At 38.6% G+C, this 24302-nt stretch overlaps 1 protein-coding gene across 1 annotated transcript in view; it reads right to left on the bottom strand.

Annotated features, from left to right (window-relative positions):
- Fbxl13 (F-box and leucine rich repeat protein 13) overlaps positions 1-24302 on the bottom strand; it is a 255421-nt gene that overhangs the window by 151430 nt on the left and 79689 nt on the right. Inside the window, exons 8-9 of the mRNA XM_008830791.1 lie at positions 4974-5069; positions 548-677 (exon numbers count right to left, since the gene is read on the bottom strand). Of these exons, the coding sequence (XP_008829013.1) occupies positions 548-677; positions 4974-5069 (226 nt within the window). The remainder of the gene's footprint in view (positions 1-547; positions 678-4973; positions 5070-24302) is intronic.

The following is a 24302-nucleotide window of genomic DNA, read 5'->3' as shown; positions in this document are numbered from 1 at the left end:
GGGAAATGGGAATAACTTCAGTGATCTTCAGCAGGAAAATGAGTAAGTAAATACTGGTGCATCTGTTATATAGAGATGATTTTATTGTAACCAAAAAATTTGGCAAATCCAATTTTTCTAAGACAAAAAAAATAAACAATATGACCTTTCAATGTTAATAGCTAAAACTGTGTGTTTGATATCTGGCAGATTTGAAGTGAAGACAAATGGGGGACAGAAGAGCAGAGCATAAATGTCAATCATTTTGAAATCACATATATGAGTCAATGCATTTTAGAAAAACTGGTACCATTGGGAATCTTTCAGTAAGCAAATGAACAACATAAGGGAAATTAATAGGAATGCATTTACTGACTATTAGATCTTATTAAAATGAGAAAACACTCATTTTTAGTAGATAAATTGATGATCCATAAATTCTAGATCAAAAAAAGAAAAAAATAAAGTGATCAAGAAGACTGGATAACAAACCTATTCCCAGAGCATACAATCTAGCGCCACTGAAGTCTCCATCTTTATTTTTTTCTTGTTTGATTAACATACTTACTGATAGCTCTCAAAGTTTTTGACTGGAAAAGACACCCTTGAAAGTTCAAACGCAGTACATTTAAACGCCACTTTCGCAAGGTAGTCACTACACACTTATCTACAACATTTTTTGTTGTGGAAAAATCAATCTGAAAATATAAATAAAAAGCATTAAGAAATAAGAAAAATCTATTTCATGTTTTAAAATTTGAAATATTTTAAAAGACCAAATACTAAAAGCTCTTCATCATGTCCTTTTCAAAAAGAAAAAGAGACTAAAACATTATAGCATTATAGTGCTCTAATAAAATGTACGAATTCAACAAAATAAAATAAACAAATTCCACACTTCCAAAAGTGACAGGAGTTGGCCAATAAAAAAAAATAAAGTGCATTAGGATAAGAAATTTAAACAAAACATTTTTAAGCTGGGGATCAAAACCTCATGCATGCTAGGTAAGCACTCTGTCACTGGGTTACATACCCGGTGACCCAGTGCACAATGGCTTCTTGACAAATAGCATCCAGTCCCTCTTGTGATGTAAGGCATATAAAGTAGAATAACAATGAAACAGCATCAATCAAAACCTAGAGAGAGCTAAGAAATTTTGCAACAAAAAATATTCTTTAACTTCATATACTTTTATGACTATCAATCAAGCCAATGTTTGCCCTATGTTAAAATCGTATGTGTGCATTTATAAATGAGGAACATGACTGGAGAGATGGCTCATCAGTTAAGAACACTGGTTGCTCTTGCAGAGGACTTGGTTTGGGTTCCCAGCACCCATATGGTAGCTAACCGCTCTCCATAGCTCCAGTTCCAGGGGATCTAATGCAATCTTCTGGCCTCCACAGGCATTGTGTATACTGGTGCACTTACCTATCTGCATGCAAAACACTCATATATATGAAATAAAAATTAATTAAAATAAATAAATCTAATTTTTTTTTGTGTGTACGAGCGTACTGCCTGCATGTACGTAAGTGCGCCCATGTCATGCAATGCCCACGGAGGTCAGAAGCAGGCATCAGATTCCCCTGGAACTGGAGTTATGTACAGTCGTTAGCGACCACATGGGGTGCCAAGAACTGAATCTGGGTCCTTTGCAAGAGCAGCCAGTGCTCTTAACCACTGAGCCATCTCTCCAGTCCCCATCCCCAATTTTTTTAAAGAATGAGGAACAGGATATTCACTACAGTATTTTAATAGGAAAAGAAGGAAACAACCTAAATGACCTAAATGTCTTCCAATGAAACTGATTAAATAAATGTAGAGACTTCATACAACCTGTCACTGAACAGAAGCTGAATTCACAGTAAGAAAGGACAATTTATCAAAATAAAACCTAAACCGATAGAACCCAACAAAGCTACACTCAAACTCAGTCCAGGAATAAAATTTAATAATCAAACTGTTCTTCCTGAATACCACTGCGTGATGCCAAACTTTTGACAAGAGTTGCTTCTCAGAACTCAGGATACTATTTTTTAAATAATTTATTGAGAATGTCATACATGCATATAAGGTGTTTTGATCAAATCCATGCCCACTCCCTCCAACCTCTCCCATATCTCCCCATCACTTTTTTTCTGATAACTTCAAGTACTCTCTTCTTTTTTATATATTTTTTGTTATTTTTATTTTATGTGTATGAATGTTATGCCTGCATGTAGGTAAGTCCACCAGTGTCGTACAATGCCCACAGAGGACAAAAGAGGGTGTCAGGTTCCCTGGAACTGGAGTTATGGACAGTCGTTAGCTGCCATGTGGGTACTGGGATTTGAACCTGGGTCATCTGCAAAAAAAGTCAGTGTTCTTAACCACTGAGCCATCTCTCCAGGCCCCTTCTTTTTTTTTATGGAGCTTTTTGCTACTCTAACATTCCCCCCTCTGAAGAGGTAACCCTAAAATCTTTTAAGGATTGGATAAAAGCTCCCAAATACTTTTGACATTTTTGGCCTTTGGCATGGAGTATGTTGCTAAGAGGCCCAAGGACACTGTAACTCCCTGTTCAGCATGGAAGAAGCCAGAATGGCAAGCTGAGTAACCTCTTCAGCATACTATTTTAAAAGAACCTGGAGAGCAGAAAGCCTATGCTGCCAGCTAAGCAGAAAACAAATGGCAGGGGTTAAGATTTTCTCATTCATATTCAATAATTAAGTACACACACTTTGCGGTCAGATAGATTACAGTTTGAATTCTAACCCAGGCACTAGAGAAGAGTAGGCTATTATTTAAATAAGCCTTTTTTATCTTTAAAATGAGGAAAAATAACAGTGCCTATTTAAAGAGGTGGCAAAAATAAATAGAGAAGAGGCTGGAGCGATGGCTCAGTGGTTAAAGAGCACTAGCTGCTCTTGCAGAGGACCTGGGTTTGGTTACCAGCATCCATATGGTGGCTAACAACCATCTGTAACTCCAGTTCCAGGGATCTGATGTCCTTTTCTGACCTCCATGGACATTACATGACACGGGTACACTTACTTACACACATGCAGGCAATACATTCATACATATAAAATAAAATATTTTTTTAAAATATAAATGGAGAAAATACAAATAAAGCACTTAGAATAGCACCTGGAATATAGGTAGGACTTAACAAATGACAGCTACCATTACTAGTTCAAAAAACATAGCCAAGCAGCACAAAATGTGAAGTAGAGAAACTTTTAAAACTGCATACAACTAGAACTAAAATACAAGGTGCACAAACAGAGCCTGTTTGACAGTGTCAGTGCCTCTGCATACATGCAAGACACACACAGACCATGACATAGTCTATTTGGACTTCTAGGTTGTTTTGCACCATTATTGCCCTAGTACTATTTTGTAGTATTTTTATAACCCAAAACTTGACAGTTTTTCTCATTCCATCAAAACTCTGGGGACAGGAGTCAACCAATAATAAAAGTTAAGCATACATCATCCCCAATGACTTCTTATGGCTCTTGGATGACACTAATCTCAACAACTGGGATCAGTTTAGCCATTAGTCATCAGTGACCATCATCTTCCCTGTTGTCTAAAGTCCAGGTAATAGCTGATTTCATCACCAACACTCATTGATAATGATTGGATGACTGGTGATGTCCTATGTTCAGATTAACCTGTGAACAGGTAGCCAGGCACTAGTTGTAACATCTCTAAAACTTTTTCATAGGTACTAAGAGGAGCTGACAAAGTGCCAGGGACTCTAGATGAAATCTCTTCAACATCCTCACATCCCGCCAGGACACTGTCCCCTTTGACTGCACTGTTTTGTTCTCACTCTGTGCAACACTGACAAGAATCAACTCCATCTGAGCTAGCAAATCAGATATGACTGACTTGTTCACTGTGGTTTAAGGCAGTGATTCTAAAACTTGATTCCGTAGCACATAGTCTAGAAGGGTTGTAGGGGAGATTGCTGATTGCTACCCTGAGTATTTGACTCAGTAAGCCTGGGGTAAGGCCTGATAATTTGCATTTCCACCAAGTTCTTCAAGTGCTGCTAATGTGATGTCTCTGGGCCACACTCAGAGAACCAGTGGTTTAAAGTAATAATTCTCTTACTTATGTGACAGATGTTTGGGGATGTCCCTTTAATTTTGGAAAACTCAGAAAAAAATAAATATAAATGATCTGGAGGAAAAACATACTATGTGTGGTATTAAATAAGAATTGATCCTGCAAAAGCCTGGCAGGAATTAGAAAATACCAGCACTTCTGCCCAGAGTCCTCATTGGATATAGATGCGAAAAATAAGAGCCCACAGTAAAGCTAGGGTAGGAAGTTCCTTAGGGTCCCCTTCATCTTATTTTTTCTTTTACTTATGCATGTTTAAATGTGGTATAATTATAAGACATTTTAGAACAAATACTCATTTTGTTCAAAAGGCAATGAGAAATGAGAAATTGGATGTTCAAAACTTGGATGATTCAACTAAAAGCTTAAACTTTTAGCTAAAAATATTATCAATATTATTTATCAATCAGCCCTGACTACTCAGAATTCACAAAAACTCCTGCTCCCATTAGTACTGTATACTCTCAGCCAAGTACAGTAAGTTCTTAGAACTGATCTTTATTATTACAAACCACGTGCTCTAAGTGTCTCACATTAAGGACTCAACATACAGTCTGTATTCATAAACAGGAATAGGAACACGAACAGTAAACCAAGGATGGGGGATAAAATGTCCCACAAGACTGGGCTTTGCTTCAATCCAAAAATAATATTCAACTTGTGTGTATACCATACAAACTTTAAAAACTAATATGTCTCTTAAAATATATAATTATTTTTATCTCTTCCTCCAGGTTTGTGCCCAGACCAAACTAAAAACAAAAATGCTTACTACTGGTGGCCACAGTGGAGAGAGGAGGGAAGAAGGCTGGTTTTACCTGTCTGCCTCTTTAGGAACCCAAAGAACCACATAGTTCCACTCATGTCTACTTACAGCATTCCACAAGAAGCTTCTCTGTATCATCAACATCCAGGAGTGGTTAACTTGGCCACAGATTATCATATCTCTGAAACTGAGGTACAAGAAAATCTAAACACAAAGAAAAGAAACATGATTTTGAATAAGATATGAACATTGGTGCAGCTTTTCCGCTGACTCGTGTGTGTGTGTGTGTGTGTGTGTGTGTGTTAGTAATGGCAATATATTCCATATTATTATAAAAGTTGAAGTTCAAATGCTATAATTTTATCTCAAGGTAGGAATTTTATCTGACATATAAAAATTTATCTGCTGATACATTTTATTACATTATATACTGCAATCCTTTTTCTAACTTTGCTGTGCACTGTGTTCTTGGATTTTCTCAAAGGCCTTTTCTGCATCTAATGAGATGATCATGTAGGTTTTGTACTTAAGTCTATTTATATGGTGGATTACATTCATTGATTTACATGTGTTGAACCAACCATCCATGCATACAGTGAACCCTGTATCAAATCATGAGCTCTGTAATGCATGCTGTTTCGTACTTCTCCATTTTTTACCACTTTGTTTAAAGGACAATCAATACTTTATACAAACCTCTTACAAACATAAATCTGAGAATATTTCTTAAAAGCTGCATTTTTCAACTATGTTCACACAAGTAAAAGAAAATTAGAGACCAATCTCATGATGAACATAGATGCAAAATTTCTCAAAAAAATACTTGCAAACCAAGTTCCAGAATGTATCAAAAAGATTAACCAGCACAATTAAGTCAGCTTCATTCCAGAGGTGCATGGGTGGTTCAACATACATAAATCAATTAATGTAATCCACCACATAAATAGATTTAAGTACAGAAACCACACAATCATCTCATTAGATGCAGAAAAGGTCTTTACAAAAATCCAACATCCCTTCATGATAAAAGTCCTGAGAAACTAGGGATACAGGGAATGTATCTCAACATAATAAAGGCAATGCACAACAAGCCCACAGCCATCATGCTAAACTAAGAAAAATTAAAATATTTCCACTAAAATCAGTAATGAGACAAGAATGTCCACTCTCTCCATTCCTGTTCAATATAGTACTTGCAATCTCAACTAGAGCAGTAAGATAAATTAAGGAGATAAAGGGGACACAAATAGGAAAGGGAGAAGTCAAAGTTTCTTTACTTGCAGGTGATATGATTTTATGCATGAAAGATCCTAAAGACGTCTCCAGAAAACTATTACAGACATTAAACATGCTCAGCAAAGTGTCAAGTTACAATTTTAATGCACAAATCAGTAGCCTTCCTATATACTAAGGAAAATATGTCAAGAAAGAAATCAAAAGACTTGTACAAAAAAAAAAAACCTTTAAAACACTGAAGAAAGAAATTGAAAACAACACCAGAAAATAGGAAGACCTTCCATGCATGTGAATTGATAGACTTAATATGGTGAAATAACCATCTTTCCAAAAGCAATCTACAGATTCAATACAATCCCCATCAAAATTCCAATGCAATTCTTTACAGAATTATTTTTAATCTTAAAATTTATATGGAAACACAAAAGACCAGGGATAGCCAAAACAATCCTGAATAATCAAAACACTGCTGGAGGTATCACCATCCCTGAATTAAAATTATACTACAGTCATAGTAATAAAAAATAGCGTGATACTGGTATAAAAACAGACACATTGATCAGTGAAATAGATTGCGGTCCCAGATATAAGCCTATGTCCCTACAGACACTTGATTTTTTATAGAGTCCAAAAATATACATTGGAGAAAAGAGCACATCTTCAACAAATGGCACTGGGAAAAGTAGAGAGCTATATGTAGGAAATGAAACCAGATTCTTATCTCTTACCATGCATAAAACTCAACTCCAAATGAATCAAAGACATCAACAATAAGACCTAATACTCTGAATCTGACAGAGGAGAACATAGGAAATACACGTCAACCTATTGGTACAGGAAAGGACTTTCTGAAAAGGACTCCAGTAGTACAGAAATTAAGGCTAACAACTGACAAATGGGACCTCATGAAAGTAAAGAGCATCTATACAGCAAAGAACACTATCAACTGAATGAAACGGTAGCCTACAGATTGGGGGGAAAAACGTCTCAAGAGCTATACATCTGACAGGCAGTTAGTGTCTAGAATATACAAAAAACTCAAAAAACTAAGCACCAAGGAAACAAGTATCCCAATAAAAAATGAGCCATGGAACTAAACAGAGTTCTCCAAATACAAATGTCTGAGAAATGTTTTTTAAATTGTCCAACATCCTTAACCATCAGGGAAATGCATATTAAAACTACTTTCAGATTTCATCTTGCCCAATCAGAATGGCTATCAAAACAGTAAATGCTAACAAATGCTGTGAGGGTGTGGGGAACACGTAATACTTATTTACTGATGGTTAAAGTGTAAACTGATACAACCACTATGGAAATCGGTGTAGAATTTTCTCAAAAATCTAGAAATGGATCTACTATATGCTCCAGTTATACAAGACCTGGGTACATTGCCAAAGGAGTTTATATCCTACTATAGAGATCTTGCTCATTCATGTTCACTGCTGCTCTGGTTACAATAACTAGGAAATGGAAACAGCCTAAATGTTCATCAACTGATGAATGGATAATAAAATGTAGTACAGTGGAATATTATTCAGCTGTAAAGAAAAAATGAAATTTGTAGGTAAGTGAATGGAATTGGAATTTATCATATTAAGTGAGGAAACCCAGACATAGAAAGGCAAATGGCACATGCTCTCTCTCATATATTGATCTTTATTTTGAATCTTTAAATACACCTGTTTCATTTGGAATACTCCTAGAGAGTAGGGCACTAGTAAGGGGCCTTGGGGGGGATTTCAAGGGAAAGAGGATAGAACACACATGGTGTAAGGACAAAGGAATGATGGAGCAAGAATGAGGTGGGGAATGGGAGTACAGGGTAGAAAAGGGGATATGGGAAGGGATAACTAGGAGTAAAGACCTTTTAAAAGGCCATATGGAAACTAACTACTGTAGAAACTTCCTAAAAGATATGCATATATTTTAAAAGTTTAAATGGAGTTATCCTATACTGGGCAGACAATGCCTCTAACCAGCTATCATAAGCTAGCAAATAAAAAGCCCAGTGTCAGGTATGAATGACCACTTTTTGAGTTGTTGGTAGGGTCCCAGCTGCTGCCCCCCAAACATTACAGGACATTGTCGTTGCTCTTGATTACTCTCCAGAGCTTGATGGTGGTTGGTCAGAGTAATCCAAGAGACTCCCAAAATAAGACAGGCTATTGCCAGAGATGTTGGTAATTGCCCAGAACTGGAAGATAAGACTCACTGCTGAAGACAACATATTCCTGACACAGGACTTGGCGCAATGGAGCAGGAACTGACCTGAAGCCTTCTACTTGAAGATTAGCTCTCATAGTTCTGGAGGATACCATGCAAGCTGCTGAGGGAGAAAAATCAATCAATGGTCCAACCCAGCCCTAAAGCCTAAAAACCATAATGACCTGCACTGCAAACTACCTCTATTGGTGCAGTAGTGGCACGGTTATCTGAGGGTCATAAACAGCTATCTAATTGGACTTAAAGCCCTCTCAGTGGGAGTGAACTCATTGGTGGCACTGTAAACACAGACAAATACACATGGCCAGAGAGGTCATAGAGCCTAGAGAAAATCCTGTCTCTGTTATACCTCTAGACAAAGGAAATTTCTTGCCATATGCTAAATATAGATCCTTACATTTACAGACAAGTATACCATACAGCCCTCATCAAAGAAGCTTCTTTTTGCAACAGATAGAGGCTACTATAGAATCCCACAACTAGTCAAATACAGAGAATGTATCTGAGAGATGCCCAGTCCTAGGTGACATATCTACAATGGAACCTCCACACCTAAGACTGGTGGAACATAGTGGAACGGGTGGGCAGAGAGAAAACTAGTGCATTCCTCAACTCTCACCAGTGAAACTTCCTTATACAACAGAGTGTGATGCACACAGAAGGCCATAGCTAGCCAACTTTTAAAGAAAAAGAGACTGTAGAGTGTGTGCCCCTGGATAGGACTCCTATACCAAACCTCTCCCACCCACAGCTCAGGGACCATTGCAGAAGAGGGTCCAGAAAGATTGTAAGAGCCAGGGTTGGTCCATGAACATAGGGAAACAGAGGCTTTCAGGCCACTGGAAGCTTCATGTGAACTTGTGGCAATGGTGGCATCAAGCACAGAACCCATGCCAACTCAATCAGACAAGGGCCCAGAGTAGAGCCAGGGAAATGGGTGGCAGGTCAGCTCTAGTCTGAGAACTACTGGAGACTGATTACTACTGAGTAAGGGAGCGTGGGCCTTACAAACAACCTTTAGATAGGCTGTTAAGACTCCAGAGGATGAACTTGCCCTGAAGGACATCTGGGTACAAATGCTTGATTGGATAAGACTTAACATGTATGGTGGGATACATGAGGTCCAGGGGGTCATGAATGTTGGAGGAGGGTCTAAATTTGATTTAGAACTGTTATATGAAATGTACAAAAGCTCAACAGATTTTTTTTAAAGAATACAGTTAGAATTTATATTGGTTCAGGAAATGGCAGTAGTGGATTCTCCTCTAAGGACTATGACCTCTCCAACCACAAGTATTTGTTTATGTTTATAGCACCACTCAAAAATTCCATCCTAAGTGGATAAGAAGCTCCAACCCCACGGAAATTGTGGCAAAAGATGGCTGCTGGGAGGGGCAGAGACAATCTTTTTTAAGCATGGGACTCTTGGTAGGTTAACCAAGCTCCAGTGGATGGACCCACACTGAAGGACATTTGGTTACACAGATTCGACTTTATAAGCCTGATTACTTCACTAGAGATGTCTAACAACACTAAATGTGTGAGCATCTGGTAACACAGCCGCCAAATAATGAGACGATAACTAATCCATGGTTATGATAAAAGACTGCATCTGACTGATAGATTAGTGTGGAGAAATAACTCTTCCCTGCAGTTCTCAGCGATCAGAGATTGTGTAAAAAGCCCTAGCCGCAAGATATGGAAATCCAATGATAAAAAAGGCCATTTAGCCTTCACTTCTTTTAAGAACATTTACTGTCCACATTCCCTCAGGATTAGGTCTGTAGCCATTTGTCTAGGTAACTGATCTGATCCAAAGGATAGTGAGCTAAATGTGGTGACACTCACCTACAATGTCAGAACTTGCTGAGGCAAGAGCATTGTGAGTTTGAGGCAAGCCTGGACTATACTGTGACCCTGTCTCAGTAATAATAATAATAATAATAATAATAATAATAATAACAACAAACTTCTTTTTCTCCCCCAAAAGTCAAATGTTGCAATCCAGGAAGATCCCTGTTAATTTTCAACTTAAGGAGAAATGAGCCCCAGGACCTTGTAGAGATATCTAGGTCATGAAAGTTGGAGATGCTAGGGCTCATTTGACCCATGGAGAAAGAAGTCCTAACTTCCATTTTTATTTATGAGGATCCTGAAATATCAAAGGGGACAGCCAAATAATTCAGGCTAAGTGCTCCATTTCAAGATCCTTCATCACATCTGAAATTATTTTGCCATGTAAGGTGACACATTCAAAGGTTCTGAAGTTGAGGACAGGGACAACTCTGTGGGGTTAGGGTTCTGCCTGTTGTCTTATGTAAGGAAATAACAAACACTAAATTTCAGAGTGCGTCTGTCACAGAGGGAAGGAAGAAAATGCACTCAGGGAGGCTTGAATTCAGTTTGTGCTTTACTTATTAAATGTGTGGTGAGCACATTCTTGTTCACTCTTTGTATGTCTGAAGTAGTTTAATTTACTCACTTTTTAATATTTTATTTATTATTTTTATTTTATGTGTATGAGTGTATTGCCTGCATGTATGTGAGTGCACCCATGTTGTGCAATGCCATAGAGGTCAGAAGAGGGCTTCAGAGTCCCCTGGAACTGGAGTTAAGGATGGTTCACAGCTGCCATGTGGGTGCTGGGAATCGAACCCGGGTCCTCTGCAAGAGCAGTCAGTGCTCTTAACCCCTGAGCCATCTCTCCAGCCCCTAGACTCACTTTTTGAATAAAGCATAGGAATATATTTAACTAATGCGGTGGAAGGCTGGTCGGCATACTGATAAAAACATGGAAAGGCAATCCATGTTTGTAAATTGGTAGACACATTAATAACAATGAAGGGAATTAAACTAGGATTCTACATCTTCCCATGAATAAAGACAAAACACACACACAGGCACAGAGAGCTGCACAAGGGCATTCCATCAAACATCCAAAGAACGGATACCAAAAAGTCAATTTATATAAAGTCATCTAAGGAGTCAATCAATCCTGTCAAATTTCTAAAGGCCCTTTTTGTGGAAATGTAAAAGCCAATCCTCAAATTCACATGAAATTGCAAGGGATTCCAAAGAGATAACAACAAACTTAGAGGGTTCATACTTCCTGACTTCAAAACTTATTACAAAGTTGCACTAATCAAAACAATAAGGCCCAGAATAGACATACAGACCTATGGAATGGAATGGAGGGTCCAGAATTAGACCTATACATCCATGGCTAATTTATTTTTAAAAAGAAGCTCATATCATTCAATGGGAAAGAACAGTCTCTTCAATGAATGGTGCTGAGACCACTGGACACCCAAATATAAAAGAATGAATGTATGTTCTCAAACTTCATGTAAAATAAACCTTTATCCAAAATAGATCAATGAGTAAACATAACAGCTGGAACTATAAAATTCTTAGAGAAAAACATGGAGGTAAATCTTGTGACATCAAAAGCATGAGTAATATAGAAAACGACAAATCAGATTCTTTCAAAATAGAACATTCATACTCTAAAAAACACTGGAAGAAAGTAAAAGCATCATTTTTCTGTCTAAGTATGCTACAGAGGGAAAAATGCACTACCAATTGAGGTGGTCACTGAAATGGTTAAGGAGTCCTGGAAAGAAATTATGGAAGGTGAAGAGGCCTGAAAATTGTAGTTGTAGTTATCTACTGTACTATGTCTACATTGAATTATAACTAGACCTATGTCCAGACAGGTAAAAGAACCTAGAAAAGAGACATAGCAGCACTCCTACTGTAGGGCCACAGTTCTGAGATTGCAAGAGACCAAATGACTTGCTTAAGAGTTGTAGAACAGTTTACAGAAAGACTGAGGCAGGAATCAAAGCCCAAAGCCCCAAAGGTAGTAAACTAATGCAACCAATTAGGACACAAAGATCTTGAAGAGAGCACCTCAATGTCCCCTCTACAGACTTGAAGGGACAAAAGATATGAACTACCAGCTGCTAGCAGTGGTCTGAGGCATTCACATACCCTTTATTACAGAGTCAACATGACTCCTTGGAAGGTTACTGTGTCAGTTGCTATGACTGACTGAATGACTTAACAGAAATTCATTCTCTGTCCTAGAGGCTTTCTGAAATAGTGTGGGAAGGGTGGCACCCCTATGAAGCCCTGGGAGAGAGTCTTCTTTGCCTCTTTCTGGCTCGTGGTGGACGCTACATTCTTTTGTGTTCCTTGGTTTGTAGCTACATGATTCCAAACCCTGTCTCTGTAATGAGAGAACTTTCTTCCCTTCTGTGTGTGGTGAGTGCCTGTCTCCCTCTTTTCACTCTTAGAGACAGCAGTCATTAGATTTGAGGCCCATCCTGATACAGTGTCACCTTATCTTAACTAAGTACATTTGCAGAAATGCTAGTTTCAAGTAAGATCACACTCTGAGCTTCTAAATGTACATGAATTTTGATGGGGGGGGGGGACTATTCAACTCAGTGTAGTTTCCTAACTCTTCTAAGTCAATGTAGTTCCTCGTTTGTTACATGAGGGTCTTTGATGAGATAATTTGTAAAGTCTTCTTTGAAATGTCTGCCCACCTCCAGACTGGTTTGTTGAACATTTGGTCCTCAGCTGATAGACATTTTGGGGAAGGAACTGAAAACTTTAGGAGGTAGGGCCTAGCTAGGAGTATCTGAGTATCTTGAAGAGTGCCTTTGAGGGTTATATGTGCCCCAAGTCCTCTCTCTCTCTCTCTCTCTCTCTCTCTCTCTCTCTCTCTCTCTCTGTCTCTCTCTCTCTCTCTGTAAAAGGTGAAAACTTCTCTGCCATACATTCCTATTCCTGCTGCACAAGATTCTGCCCAGAAGCCTGGAGCCAAGCAGTCATAGACAAAACCCTCTGGAACTGTGACCCAAGTAAATTATTCCTCCCTTATATTGTTTTCATGTGTATTTTGATTAAAGCTTCATAAAAGTAACTAAGACAGTACCTATAATGTTATGATGATTTATTGCCAATGATTCTGGCTTTCTGATTTATAGTCAAATAGTTAAAACTAGACTCCTAATTGTAACTCCACTATGTAATGTGTGTGTTTGTGTGTGTGTGTGTGTGTGTGTGTGTGCGTGTGATGTATACTTGTATGCATATATGTGTGCAAGTGTGATTGCCAATGCACACACATGTGGAGACCAGAGGCTGACATTATGATGTCTTCCTCAATTGCTTCTCTGCCTTATCTTTTGATACAGGGTCTCTCACAATTTTGACTAGAGGGCCTGGCTAGCAAATCCAAGATCTGCCTGTCTCTTCCCTCCAATGCCGGAGTTACAGATGCTTACTACCATGGCTGGCATTTTAGGTGGGTGCTGGGGATCAGAACTCAGGTCCTCATGCTTGTAAACCAAATAGTTTAACCACTGAACCATTTCCCAGACCCACTACTATATAATTTTCAATAGTAAATTTTTTTGGTCTTTTTGAGACAGGGTCTCCCTGTAACCCCAGCTGACCTGGAATTCATTATGTAGACCAAGCTGTCCTCAGAGATCCTCCTGCCTCTGCCTCCGAAGTGCTGGGAGATGACAAATGCCCGGCTTCAGTAGTAAATTTTAAAAGTTTATTTTTTCCATATTTTAGTATTAAGTCATTCTCAACTCTAAGTTCTAACAGGACATTAATTATAGTTTTTTTAAAGCCCATATCTAGAAATGCAAATTAAAACCACCTTATGATTTCATCTTACCCCAGTCAGACTGGCTAAGATCAAGACAACAAATGATACCAAATGTTGGAGATGATGTGGGGAAAGGGGAACACTCATCCACTGCTGGTGGGATTGCAAACTTGTACAAGCCCTATGGAAAGCAGTGTGGAGAACTCTTAAATAAAAATGAACCTACCATTTGACCCAGTTATACTATTCCTTGGCATATACCCAAAGGACTCATCGTATTGCAGGGACACTTGTACATCCATGTTTGTTGTTGCTCTTTTCACAATAGCTAAGAGATGGAAGCAACCTAAGTGTCCCTCAACTGACAAGTGGATAATGAAAATGTGGTACATTTACACAATGGAGTTCTCCCCAGCAGGGAAAAAAAAGACAAAAATCATGAAATTTGCAGGTAAATGGATAGAACTAGAAACTGTCATACTAAGTGAAGTAACAAAGGCTCAGAAAAACAAACGACATATGTTCTCCCTCATATGTGGATCCTAGCACCAAATCCTTATAGGTGAGTATGTATCCAGACATAACTACAGGAACCAGAATAATGAAAAGGAATTAGGGAGGTAAAGGAAAAGAAAGTACCTGAGGGAGACTAACAGTAGGAAACAGGTGTTACTAAGGGAGAAATGGATAAAAATGAGGTTATTTAGATGGGAGGGGGAGGGAGAGTTATACAAGGAGCCTTGAGGATAAAGGGAAAGGAGCTCAAGAGAGATGGAACCATAGGAGATGGGTATTATCAAGGGAGATATGGGGAAAATGTGGACACTTTAAATGGGGAAACCATGGCAGAAGGCTTTGATAGTGAGAGAGAGAAGAGAAATAAATAATGCCTGTCTAGTTTTAAAAAATCAGAGGGAACCATATTAGTCCAAAAACATACTGACAAATTACACATACATTATCTCTACATGAGTCAATGTGTATAGCTAAAAGCTACATAACAAGAAACAGTGCCAGATAGGAGCTACATTCCTTTGAGTTGTTGGCTAGAGTGGTCCAAGAGACTCCCAAAATTACTCAGGCTATTGCCACAGCCCTTGATGGCCTTGAAGGTAAGACTCTACTGCCAATGACAGAACATACTTTGGATTCAGGATTTGGAGTAATAGAGTTGCAACTGACCTGAAACCACTTCCCCTGAAGGCTAGCTCTCATAGCTTTGGAGAGTGCTATGAAGGTGCCAAGAGAAAGCATCAATGGATGATCCAACACCAGCTTCAAGGCCAAATAACTACATCAATGGCTGGTACAGCATACGTCATTGGTTCAGTAGTGGCACTTTTATCTTGGGGGTAATCAACAGCTACCTAATTGGACTTAACGCCCACTCAGTGGGAGGAAACTCAAGTGTGGTACTGTAAACATAACCAAATACACATGGCTGGAGTGGTCATAGATTGTAGAGAAAACCCCAAGACTGTCACATCACTAGACTGATGTGATTTCTTACTATGTGCAAAATATATATCCTTATATTTACAGACAAATATCCCAGTTGCCACTCATCAAAGAAGCTCATTTTGCACCAGTCAGAGACTATTACCAAGTACCACAACTGGTCATACACGGACATTGTCTATGAATTGCCCAGGCTTAAGTGACACATCTACAATACAACCTCTACACATAAGGCTCATGGAACATAGAACAGGGATAATGAAGAGGACACTAATGAATCTCTCAGTTCTCAATAATGAAGCTCCCTCATGCAGCAGAGGACCAGGAACACAAAAGGCCAGAAATGTCCAAAGCATAGAGATCAACAGTCTACTGAATGATGGTCCTTGGACAGGACTCCTTTATTAATCTTCACCCACTCAAGGCTCAGGGACCATTGCAGAAGAGTGGGAGGAAAGATTTTAAGAGCCAGGGAGGAGGTGCATGACCATATGGAAACAGAGTCCTACAAGCTCCTGGAACCCTGCTCACATGATTCTATGGCAATGGTGTCAGTATACACAGGTCCCATGCAAACTCAGACAAAAACCCAGCATAAAACTGGGAAAATGAACAGCAGATCTCAATCTTATCTGAAGGAATGTTGGCAATGGATCGCTGCTAGATGAAGAAGAGCTGATCTTCCTAAAACAAGGGACTCTGGATAGGCTGACTAGACCTCAGTGGATGGACTTGCACTGGGGAATGGCTGGGAACACTTACAACACAGTGGGTCTTAACAGGGATGACAGAGTATATGGGCCCAGTGGGGGGACTACGGGAAGGTGCCAGTGGAGATAGGAGTATAAAGATGATTGAGATTGTTTGAGATGTTCTGTGTGAAATGAAATACACAAAAAATCAATAAAAACAAATTTTAAAAAATTTAAAAAGCCCACTTCTAAATGGATCCTACTCATCATTCACATGTTGGATTTGGACTTTTATCTGAAAGGTGTATTTGCATTGTAGTGAAGATTAAGGGGTTATTAGAATAAGACCACAAATTGCCTTTCCACTGTGGGGCATTTGACACCTTTTCCAATATGTAAAAGTTATTCATTAGCTCATTTAATATTTATCTGTTAAGTGCCTATTTTATAATGTCATATGTCATTAATTCCATAGAAAGCTGCCCATAAGTATTTGAAAGAAAAGAATTCCATATTCCAATGTGGAATAAACTGCCTCAAATTTGTACCTTAACACAAATTTCATTTTCTCCTAAGGAGTGGGTCCATTATTACATAATATACAGAGAATTTTCGAATGTTTATGTGCAATTACCCTTAGAAATACTAGAAATTAATTCCACATGGAACACTGAGTATTGACAACAGAACTATCTGGGAAGGGCATCAATATGCTTTCAAACTCACTTCCAAAGATAATCACCAGTTGGGTCATTTTGTGCAAGTCAGAAAATTGACAAGATATGACACAGAGGAAAAGAGGAATTTTAAGAAAACTGTACATTATTAAAAGTCTATATAAGAATGAAGTCTGAAGCTATTCAATTCTATTACTTCTATTGTGCTTCAGCCCCTACTCTGTGTGAGAGGACTATGGATCTTCAAGAGAAGGAAGAGCATCTGGTGATCCATCAACAAATAATGGCATGAGAAAGAGTAGTGGAAGCCCCATTCCCAAATGGAAGAACAAACAAGAAAACAAAAGATGGCAAACTCCTGAACCTCCAGTATGGGGAGAACAAGAGAAAAAGGATCTGCAGGTGTAAGGAAGCCAACATTGCCCAAGGAAACTGAAACGGATCCTGGTGGTATATGACCCCATGTAAGGGCACAGAGCCAGCTGCAAGAAGAGTCTAGCCAGAGCCTGAAACTTCTCAGGCCTGTAGCCCACTCCTCTACTCCCCTGACTTGTGTGGAGATGAGTGGTATTCCTAGAAGAGACCAGGGATGGGAAGCAGCCCTTGAGATGGGGAATCTGTGAAATGCTGACAATAGAGGAAGCACCAGAAGCACACCAGATATTTTCATTTTGATCTTAAATGGCAAAAACAGAGTTCCTGGGAGGAAATCAACAGCAGATTTCAGTTTTCTGTAAGGACACATCTCTGATGCCTTCTGGCTCAGAAAGTCTATGAACTGAAGATCCTATACTTCTCTGCTATCTAAATGAGGCATGCTTCATATATAAAGAATTTACAGTGTTCACAGTAAGAACTCTCTTCTCTTAACATCCTGTGGAATTAGCTTGGGGCATCAGCACATGTGTTCCACACAAGACCAACAAGAATGGAGAAAGAAGTACATCCAGGAGGGCTGACCAGAAAGCCAGCTGGTAAGAGAGCTTCATGAGAACTGAATCTGTTCTCTGGCAGTCACAGCACTCCCTACTTATTTGTTAGACTGCCTGGAAGGTAATGCATGTCATGTGGAAATTGTTGCTTGTAAACACAATAGAAGACAAATGGAAATAAATCCAGACACAAAAGACATTGTAAAGGGGGAAAAAAGTCACAGTATAAATCTTCAAACTTAGACAGATGTCATGCATCACAGAATTATGGGACTATGGGCATCAACAAATAACACTTGCAATACCTACTCAGCAACTGTGTAGTACTTAGTATACAAATGTGTGCTAGCCAAGACATTCTGCAAGGACAAAATATTAAGTTACTCAGTCAAACTGAAGAAGTTCCCATCAATTCAGGATATCTGTATTTTTTGAAGCTTGTAAAATAAGAAGAGGAAGAAATGTAAAAAGAAAAAATGCTCCTATGAAAGGCTGATTTTTCTTTGTCTAATTCAGAAAGTTCTCCCTGGTACCTGGATTCAGTGACTGAGAAGGGAGACCTGTTAGTGACTTCTGTAACCAAGAGACCATACCTCAAAGTTACAGAAATGGAAAGATCCTTTTTCTTGATGGAAAATAAAATGTAATAAAATGTTTAAAGATCAGTTTTGGCCCATCACACATTAGATACCACAGCCTGCATCACAGTCTCCAAGTAGGCCAGGTACAAAAGAGTTACGGTAGGAGAACCAGGGTCCCTGCCCCCTCCTGGAGTCATAAGGTGGACCTGGGCAAAGAAGGTACCAGCAACAGGGCTGGGCAAGGGACCAAGGAGGGAGGGTGTCAAGGCCCAAGCAACATGAGGAGACCCTCCCTGTACAAGGCTGCATAATATAAATGTCCATATTTCAATGGAAGGAGGTAAGTCCATCCCAGATCATGGGAGCATGGTGTGGAGTTTGGGAGCACAAATTGCATGAGGAGGCTGATCTGGCATGGAGGTTAATGCTTAAGTAAATAGAAAGTGGTGTAATCAAGAAGAGATGACACCAAGGACCCCCAAAAGAGGATAAAGCCGTTGCCGTGGAGATGATGGTGGAGCATAGTTGAGTGAGGAGTAAATTTCCTTGTAGAACAAGAGGCTGATCTATACTCTATGTCAAAAAGGAAGAGTGGAAAATGGAACATTTGCATGGTAAATGTAACCAGGCAATGAAAGGTTGATCTCTATCAAGGACAGATAATATAAATAAAAGTATTAAAAATTGGGAGCATATTTCTGTCCATAGGAAGCCTTGACATGTATGAAAAAGAACACTAGAAAGGACTTGGTGTGTTAGAATTGGGTATTGGTGGGTAGTGACTTGCTTCCAATTGAAGAATTTACTTCACTACAAAAAGAAAAACTCAGTGGCCCCATGTTCATAAAGTTCACTAGTTTTATCATGTTGTCCTTAACTCTGACACAACTGGTTTGATACAATAGTAGAATGGGATTGTGAAGACTGAATTCAAGTGTCAGATAGGTAGTAATACCTAGTATAAGGTTCTCTGCATCAGTACCTAATACTGTATATAATATTTTTCTCCCATAGGCAGGATTCACAGGTCTAGAAAGTATGATAAAGACATACTTACTATTGCCCCTTGAAGCCCACTAGCTAAAATTTTGCTTCCTGTTCCTATGACCTTATACGAATGATTTAATTTTTTAAAATATTTTATTATTTTTATTTTATGTGTATGAGTGTATTTCCTGCATGTGTATTAGTGCACCTGTGTTGTGCAATGCCCGCAGAGGACAGAAGAGGCCATCAGATCCCCTGGGACTGGAGTTTCGGACAGTTGTTAGCTGCCATGTGGGTGCTGGGATTCGAACCCAGGTCTTCTGCAAGAACAACCAGTGTTCTTAACTGCTGAGCCATCTCTCCAGCCCATGGTTTAATATTTTAAAGAATACTTCTAAATATTGCCCCCTAGTATTAGTTCCAAAGCAAAAAAATGCTTCCATCAGGAGATAAAACAATGTTTTTATTGAACTGGCTACCACACTGACACTCAACCACTCTGCTTTCCACACGTCTCTGAATGAAAAGGTAAAGAGGGATGACTGTAACGCTGTATCTATCAAAGAGAAAGTGCCCTGTTGCTCCATGATAGAGGTCAGAAAGAGTATGTCTGGAATACAGGAAACCCTATGGCCATCTCCAATGTTACCATGCCCTACAATAAAGTAGATAGTGGAAGATGGCAGTTGACAATATCAGCTATAAACAACTTCATGATTAATTATTCCTCCTTATTATCTATATTCATCAGACTTTTCATCACTGTGACAAATACCAAGAAAAACAATTGAAGGGAGAAAAGATTTGTTTTGGCTCGTGGTATCAGAGGTTTCAGTCCACAATGACCTTACTCCTTTGTTGTGAATCTGTGGTGAAGCACAACATCATGATGGCAAGAGCATACAGTGGAACAGAAGTTCTCACTTCATGGTGCCAGAAAAAAGAAACAGAGGGGCTCAAGACAAGATATAGCCCTGGTCCTACCTCTGAAACTTTCCATCATCTCCTAATAATGACAAAATATTATGAATCCATCCATGAACTAATACAGTAATTAGGTCAAAGCCATATGATCCAATCAAGTCCCAATGACTGTGAATCTTTTGCAGGGGTAAGGGATACTTCACATCTAAACCTAAACCCCATTTGAATTATCTATGTGTATCTATGTGTATCTCCAACATCTTTATCTTTCTCTTTTCCCTTTATCATGTAACATAATATGTGCCTACTGAAATAAATGAAAATTATACTTTCAATTTTATGTCATAGTATTATTAGAGAAAGGTAAACATATTTGGATATTTTATCTCTTGTTCTGGTAAGAAGTTACTACATTTCCAGTTATACATATACTAATAATCACATCATTTTAAGCAGAATTATGATCTTGTTATTATCTTTATTTAGATATTAGATATGGTTCAAAATGTTTATGGATACTGAATTGTTAAGGAGTACATTTATGACAGTTAATTTTATGTCAGTTTGGGTGAATCATGAGGTCCACATATTGGGTTATACTTTATTTCTGTGTATTCTGTGTGGGCATTTCTAAATGAGATTAATATTTGGATCAGTAGATTGAATTTAAAAAAAAGAAGATTCCCCTTTAGAATGACAGTGAACATCATCCACTCTAGGCCTGAAAAGAACAAAAGACTGACTAAAAGAGAACCTCACATTCCTTTCCCCTCTCTTCATGTCTCTCAAAGCTAGAACATGAGTCTTCTACTTTTAGAGATGGACTTGGGTTGAAACTTACACCATGGGCTCTATTGGTTTTCAAACCTTCAAACTTAAACTGGAACATCACTGACATTCTTGGGTTTCAAAAATTGAAAGCTCTTGCTGTTCTTAGCCTTCATAATCACATAAGTCAACCCTTAGAGTACACACACACACACACACACACACACACACCATTGATTTGTGTGTTATCTTTTTTTCATCACTGTGACAAAATACTTGAGAAAATTAACTTAAAGAGATAAGAGTTATTTAATCCATGGTTATGGTCCATAGTCACTTAACTGTGTTGTTCCTGGACTGTAATAAGACATTTATTTCTTAGTGGTCAGAAAGGCGATAGAGACAGACACAAAGACACAGAACAGGGACAACAAAATGTACCCTTCAAAGGCAATTACCATCTCCACCAACTAGGCCTCACTTCTGAACAGCCAATTAAGATGAATCCATTGATGAAGTTAGAGACTTCATGATCCAGTCACTCTCAAAACACTACATTGAATACCAAGCCTCCAATAAACAAGTCTTTGAGAGACATCTTTCCAAACCACAACATTATTTCTCAGAAGAACACAGACTAATACAGAAACAAAAATGTACAGAACAAACAAATAAGAATGGGGACTCAGACCTAGAATAAGTAATGTGGCATCGTAAAGCAGGGAAAATAATTTCCAAGAAAAAAGGGGGAGGGAGTCCCACCATACACAGTCAATGTCTTTCTGGGGATAAAACAAAGTCCTAAAGAAAAAGTTCCTGAGTGTGATTTTTTAAATTTAATATTTATTAAGTATGATTAATTTGTATTACTGTCAATTTCTATCCTTTTCTGGATGTTTCATAATAATTTTTTTTATTTTAACCACAGTTCCCTGAACCTAGTTGGTTATATTATTATTATTCTCTTTCATTACAAAATTGTTTTAATATTTTAAAGAGTATTTCTGGAAATATTTGTCTAATTGATTGGATCCAAGTTTGAATGCTGAGTTTTGACCATATAACCTATAATAAATATATACTCAAAGTAAGAGTTTTATTTTTAATGGTATTTGGGTAACATAATTGCTATATAGTGAGTGTTTATATGTCCCCATTCTAGTTTGCTTCCCTGTCGCTGTGATAAAACACCAACTAAAAGCACCTTGGGGAGGAAAAGGGCTTAGAACCTGGAGGCAAGAACTAGAGACCATGGGAAAATGCTGCTTACTGGCTTGCTTCCCCTGGCTTGCTCAGCTACCTTTCTTATACAGCCCAGGGCCAGCTGCTCAGGGATGACATCACCCACACTGGGCTGGGCCTTCCTCTATCAATTAGCAATCAAGAAAATGCCCTACAGACATGCTCACATACCAGTTTGACAGAGGAAACTTCTCAATTGAGGTTCCATCTCTTCCCAGATATCTCTACCTTGTGTCAAATTAACAGGAACTAACCAGCACACTCCCCAAAATGGATATGTTGAAACCCAGTCCCTCATGTCATCTGCTGGGAAGTGATACTTTTGGGAAATGATTATGTTATGAGTGCAGAGCTCTCATGAATAAGACCGGTGTCCTTATTTTTTTAAAAAAAGAAAGAATTCCCAAGGGCTTGCAATATGCTTAAAAAGCATTTGCCATGAAAGCCTGAAAACCTTATTTTGATCTTGGGACCCAAATAATGGAGAGAGTCATCCACTCCTGCAAGTTGTCCTCTGACATCCACAACCATGCCATGAGCACCCACACACAAAAAAACCAAATAAATAAATAAGATAGGCCTTTTAATACAAAATTCAAATAAATAAATAAATAAATAAAGTGAAAGAGACCACCAGAGAGATCTTCTTTGCCCCTTTGTCATGTCTGAATACAAAATGTGATTGTATATGGCAAGGAAGGGCACCCTCACTAGACACTGAATTAGCTAGCACCTTGATCTTGGATTTCCCAGCTCTCAGAACTGTGAGAATTAAATTTCTGTTGCTTATAAGCCATACAGTCTGTCATTCTGCTACAGCAGGCCAAATAGACTAGGTTTAGGATTCTGTCTTCTAGATACAGTACATCTCTGAGAATTAGCTTCAATTAGGAGGGAAAAAAAAGACAAATACAGAGTGGGAACAGGCATTAATTCTTCCACTAGTTTTTTCCTTCTCTGCCATCTGCATGAGGAGCACATGTTAGTTACATTCTTAGAATACCATTTATGCACCAGAAATGGGGTATTAAAAATAACTTCTGACGACTTCCAGGCCTCTCTCCAGGGTAAGTCAATTGTGCCCTCTGCCTTGACTCCCCTAGGCTCATTCACCCTCCCATCCCCTAGACCAGCATCTTTCCTGGGCCAGGCTCCCAGGCCAGTCCAACCCCCAAATTCCTGAGGCCAAAGTCTTTCCTGGGGGGATCCAGACATTAGGAGAAAGCCTGAGAGCATCTGATCCTCATCTGACTTGGGCCTCTGTGGGAACTCCTGAATACAAAAGCAATCTGGCCACTCCAATATAAAATCAAAACAGAGAACCAGAAGCTTAGAGGAACCAGCTTTTCATGACCAAAAAGTAAACCACAAAGACACAAAGTTTACAAAAAGAAGCAGACCTAAACTTGGAGGCTTGAGTCTCACTCAAGAATCAGAAACTACAAAAAAAATCCACATGTCAAAATCACAGAGAAAAAATAATAACATGAAAAACCAAAATAATATATCCCCACCAAACACCAATAGTCCTCTAGAGGAATACAATGAGAACCCCTAGAGATAATACAGGACATGGAATGCAAAAGAACAATTATGGACATGGAACTCAAAAGAACAATTATAAACATGATAAAAGAATTCAGTGAATTTAAAGAACACACAAAGAAATCAAAGAAGTGAAGGAAGATAGGGATAAACTTCTGAATGAATTCAGAAAAGAGAAATATTGAAGCATACTCAGGCTGAAATGAAGAAGGAAATAATGACAGGAGAAAGCCTCACTAATAGGATGAATGAAATGGAAAACAGAATAGCAAGACTCGAAGACAAAGTGAACAAACCAGACCACTCAAGGAAAGATTATGAAAAAATTTAACAAAACACAAAAATGGAATATATAAGAATTGTGTGACACCATAAAAAGACCGAACTTATGAATCAAGAGATACAGGAAGGAGAAGAATCTCAAGATAATGGTATGGACCAGATCTTCAACAGGATTGTAGAAGGAAATTTCCCAAAATTAAAGAAAGACATGCCCATACAAATATAAGAAGCACATAGAACACCAAATAGACAGGA

This window comes from Nannospalax galili, unplaced genomic scaffold, assembly GCF_000622305.1.
Source record: "Nannospalax galili isolate Female #2095 unplaced genomic scaffold, S.galili_v1.0 scaffold312, whole genome shotgun sequence".
In the NCBI taxonomy this organism is placed as follows: domain Eukaryota; kingdom Metazoa; phylum Chordata; class Mammalia; order Rodentia; family Spalacidae; genus Nannospalax; species Nannospalax galili.
The sequence above is the reverse complement of the archived record's forward strand: the minus strand, read 5'-3'. Positions and strand labels throughout refer to the sequence as shown.